The following is a 4,838-nucleotide window of genomic DNA, read 5'->3' on the forward strand; positions in this document are numbered from 1 at the left end:
ATGGTTTTAAAAGTGGTAGGGTGATAATAATTAGGGTGTGCGACAGAAATTTCAATGCTGGATTCAACATTTCACCATGCAGGGCATGAAAATTGCCGACTGGGGGCTAGTCAGCTCTAAGTACTAATTAACTAATTAATCAGGTGCTGAAACCAACTGAATGGAGGATACCAGCCAGATCACTCAAGCCCAAGCAGAGCTGTGCTCTTTAAAAGACAGTACAGTCTTTCTTCTTGGTTTTTTACCCAATAAAAAATGGTGAAAGTAGGATATGGTGTCCTACTGTCACTCATGTCAGTTCAAGCCTTTTACTTAGAGAAAATAAAATAAAAACACGTGGCTTTGATAAAAGCCATGAGGTATCATGTGCAGACAACCCTCATGGCTTTGGCATACCATAGTTCCTTGGCCGTGGAATATTTCAGGTCTAATGGTGAGATGGGGCTTGAGAGGGGCCTCTGTCTTCTTGGAGTTTCCTTCGACAGTAGTTTTTGACAGGAGAATGACAAACATCTCTCTCATTTTGGGCTGATCTTATGCCTTTGCCTCATCCTTCGTTTATGTAAATGAGAAGAGTCCAATTACACTTATGGAAAAAGGGTTTAATGAATCGTGAAAAAGCCCAGTTTGAAGAGAAAGGGCACAATCCCCTCTTCTTCTCTCTTTTAAATTTAACTTGGAAACATGTGTTTCTTTTAAGGAAGGTGATAAAGCTTAATTATTAGATCATTTTACTTTATGCACCAATTTTCTTACACGAGAATTATTAAACATGTTTTGCTTGGAGATTCAGCTTTTATCTTTGTAAGGCTTTCTGGACACTTGACTGATCTTCTACAACAAAAACGTCAAATTATAACTTTCCCTCACAAATTAAAAACATCTTACATGTTAGTTTGTACCATTTTGATAGTATTCTTAGGTCAGTGGTAATTTTTCTTCTTTTTAACGTTGTTTGCCCTGGAGATGGCTGCACTGAGAAAGGATTGCATCTTTCAGGGTATCAGTTATTGAACCCAAGAAAAGATATTAGTATCCCATAGTGTTTTAGCTTGATGTTGGTATATTCTGATGTTTCTACTAACCAAATTTTGGGGGGTTCTGGAAGTTAGGTAACTCTCCCCACCCCCCAAAGAAGGTACTAAATTAAAATACTAGAGCTTTGTTTTTGTTTTGGAATTTTCAGTAACCTAGAGCAGACCACACAGGACCCCACCCTGCCACAAGTTTTAATGATAAAAATCTTTGCAAGAATGGGGGGTGGTGCAGGAAGAGAATTGAGATCATCTCTGACCGTTACTTCTAGAATTTGATAGCCATACAGTTAGTCCCAAAGAAGCCCTTTGCGGGGGGCCGAAAGAGGCGTTCTCAGTCACCAGTGGAAGGGCTTTCCAAAAAACCGTCCAGAAACCTGCTTGGACACTTGGAGAAACTGAGGTCTAAGTAGTGCAGGTGGGAGGGAGGGCAAGCGCATCCCCTCGTGATTTGTTTTCTTAGCAGAATACTTTTTCGGACCATGGAAAACGCTTTCCTGAGGCACCTGTGTATGGAGCATGTTGCTGGGGTCCAGCCTGCCTGCCCCTTCTTGAGGGCCGCAGTGTTTCCGACTCTACCCTCCCGGCCTGCCCGGATCGGTGCCCTGGATGTGATCGACACCATGAAGTTGCCCCATAATCCTCTCTGGCAACATAGGATGTACAATTTGATCAGCTCATTGGATGAAGCCGACAAGTCCCCAAAATGTGTGAAAAGAGGGCCAAGAGGTAGGCAAGCGCGGCGCTGAGGCAAGCGCTCCAGCCACCCCCTCCCCCGCGTTCCCAGTGCGGCAGTGGCGGCGCGAGCGGGGCTGGGGCCGAGCTCCGGGCCGCGGCGGCGGCGGCAGCGGCGGTGACTAAGGCAGCGGGGAGGCCGCGGCGCCATGGGGGGGCCGTAGGAGCGCAGCGCGGGGCCGGAAGGGGCAGCGCGGCGGCGCCAGCGGCTGCGGGGTTATTTCTACGGCTGCGGAGACAGTGACCGCCGCGTTGCCGGGGGGCCGGGCAGGCGGGGCGGGGCGGGGCGTCCTCCCGGGGCCGCGGGCGGCTCGCGTCGGAGCACTTGGCCTCAGGGCCCCGCTGCCCCAGCTCGCCCGCCCGCCCGCCGGCCGGCGCACGCCGAGGAGGCGGCGGCCGCCCAGGAAGCAGCAGGGGAGAACCGAGCAGGAGGTGAGGAGGACGTGGAAGAGCAAAAGTAGGCGGCGGCGGCGGAGGTGGTGGAGGAGGCGCGCGGCCTGAAGGAGGCGGTGGAGGAGGATGGAGGAGAAGCCGAAGGAGGGCGAGGCCGGGGTCGCGGAGCCCTGGTTGTCCAAGTGGGAACGCCAGTGTCTGGCCGAGCAGGAAGAGCAGGAGCTGCCCGAGCTGCAGGAGGAGGCGGCCGCCGAGGCTGCGGGGCTGAAGAGCGAGCAGCAGAAGCTGTGGCATCTCTTCCAGATCTCAGCCACTGCCGTGGCCCAGCTGTACAAGGATTCTGGATGCCAACAGCCAGGACTCTCTGTGTGGGACCCTTTCCAGCATGCGGCCATGGCCGTGACCAGCCTCTACAAAGAGAGCGGGAATGCCCACCGGCGAAGTTTCGAGCTAGGCGTGCAGGTTGGCTACCAGCGTCGCATCAAAGATGTGTTGGAGTGGGTGAAAAAGGGCCGAAGCACCATTCGTCGCGAAGACCTGATTAGCTTTCTCTGTGGCAAAGCACCCCCCAGCCCAGCCCCACCACGCCCTCCCAGGATGTCCCCGAAGCCACCCACCGGGGCCACTGGGCCAGGCACGGCCACCGAATCCGGCTCGTCAGTGGACGTCGACCTACAGCCTTTCCACGAGGCCATCGCGCTGCACTGCCTCAGCGGTGCCATGGCGGGCATCAGCATGCGCTCTGGCGCTCCTGGCTCCCCGTCTCAGGAGAGTGCTGTAGCCAGCAATGGACGCCGAAGAAGTAGCTTCTTTGAGGATGGCCTTGACCCCGAAGAAGTTGCCCAACACCTGGACAGTGGGGGGACCCGCAAGCGCAGCTCAGCCTGCTGCGGTGATGGCATCACAGACTCTCCAACCTATAAGCGCAACCGAATGGCCTAGGCAGATTGTTGGGTCACTGGTTACAGAGCAGCACATTGCCTGAGCGCTGACTTGACTTGCCATTCACTTGTCTGAAGATCATCTTCCTTCCTTAAGTTAAACAAAGATTTCTATCAAGCTTGCCATAAAGAAACTGTTAAGGAATATCAGAAGAGGCCTCGTATGACTCTGACTTTCCCAAAAATATAATTGTAGCAGAGAACATCACATGTCATGTAGTAGTTAACAAGATCACTTATAGCGAAAGTCTCCGGTCAGGGCAGCAGCCTTGTTAACAGTTACAGTGGCACCCAGCACAGTTGCTGGTGCCCAATAAATGTTTGTTGAGTGAATAAATGTGACCTTATTTGAGATTCTTGAATGGGAAGGACAGAGCAGGTATTAACTTGGTGATTGGATAATTTTATCCTTACCATTTTGGTTGCTAGCTCTAATGGTTTGCCAATCCAGTTGCATTACACAAAAATGTAAAACTTGACATCTTTGTGAAATCTGGAGTTTTCTGTTTTGACTCCAATGTACCATGCACCTGATGTCTCAAAAAATGTGCACGTAATGTTTACTAGGCTGTGCTTAACTTGAAAAATAATGAATGATTTTGGTGATTATGATGGTTGGGTGGGTAATATTTAGTATTGAGGTAATAATTCATTGCACTTTTAAGGAAAAAAAGCAACAGTTTGAGAGCCTAAGATTGTGTACCTTGGTGACCCCGTGGTACTTTTTTTCGCCCCATAGAAATGTAAAAAGTTCCTTTTTGCAAGTTTACATCTTCTTGGTGATAACTGTTTTAAAGTGGAAGATTAAGTAGAATGAACTTCTGGGTTTTATTTTAAGCAAGGTAAAATAAGGTACTCTCCCTGGTGGCCCAGTGATGCGCCTTTTTCTTAAGAGTGTAAAAAATTCCTTTTCCTGAGGGTACATCTTTTTGGTGATACTGTTTTAAAGTGCAAGATTGGAAATTCAGAATGGACTTCTGGGTTTTGTTTAAAGTTACATCATAGTAGAACTGAAAGAGTGTGTGTGCTTTCTATGTAAAGGACCAACAGTGAAATCATAGCTCCACAAATTAACTGCATGATTTTGGGAAAATCATTTAATGTCTACTGACCTCAGTGTTTCATCTGTAAAATGGAACTATGTCTTCCTGAGGTCATTGTGCAGATCAGGTGAAGTCCATATTTAAGTGTCTAGCTCAATGCTGAGCACATAAATGCACTCAGCAAGTGTTCTTTCTCTAAAAGCAGGGACTGGTGTTGCATAGCGGGTAAAGCTGCCACCTGCAATGCCAGCATCCCATATATGGGCTGGTTCGTGTCCCGGCTGCTCCACTTCTGATCCAGCTCCCTGCTGATGGCCTGGGAAAGGCAATGGAAGATGGCTCAAGTGTTTGGGACCCTGCCACCCATATGGGAAACCTGGATGAAGCTCCTGACTTTGACTTGCCCCAGTCCTGGCCATTGTGGCCTTCTGTGGAGTGAACCAGCAGATGGAAGATCTGTCTGTCTCTGTAACTCTGACTTTCAAATAAATAAATAAATCTTTATAAATAAAAACTAATGAAACATTAAATCCATTACATTTTAGAAAAAGCAGCAAAATACATCAATTTAGACATCACCAGATAGAACATCTGTGTTTGAGCTGGCAACTACTGTTTTGTAGTTTCAACTTGCGTAAATCACCAAAGGCAGGTATACTAAGTGCAGTGAGCTCCTGCCTGCCCAGGAGTCT

At 48.9% G+C, this 4,838-nt stretch overlaps 1 protein-coding gene across 1 annotated transcript; it reads left to right on the forward strand.

Annotated features, from left to right (window-relative positions):
• The first annotated feature begins 1,508 nt into the window (after positions 1–1,508).
• On the forward strand, positions 1,509–4,624 carry HAPSTR2 (HUWE1 associated protein modifying stress responses 2). Its single transcript, XM_058658998.1, has one exon. It carries the CDS (start codon positions 2,289–2,291, stop codon positions 3,102–3,104), a length of 816 nt encoding a protein of 271 aa, XP_058514981.1. The 5' UTR covers positions 1,509–2,288; the 3' UTR covers positions 3,105–4,624.
• The last annotated feature ends 214 nt before the right edge of the window (positions 4,625–4,838 follow it).

Source organism: Ochotona princeps, chromosome X (assembly GCF_030435755.1).
Source record: "Ochotona princeps isolate mOchPri1 chromosome X, mOchPri1.hap1, whole genome shotgun sequence".
NCBI lineage: Eukaryota > Metazoa > Chordata > Mammalia > Lagomorpha > Ochotonidae > Ochotona > Ochotona princeps.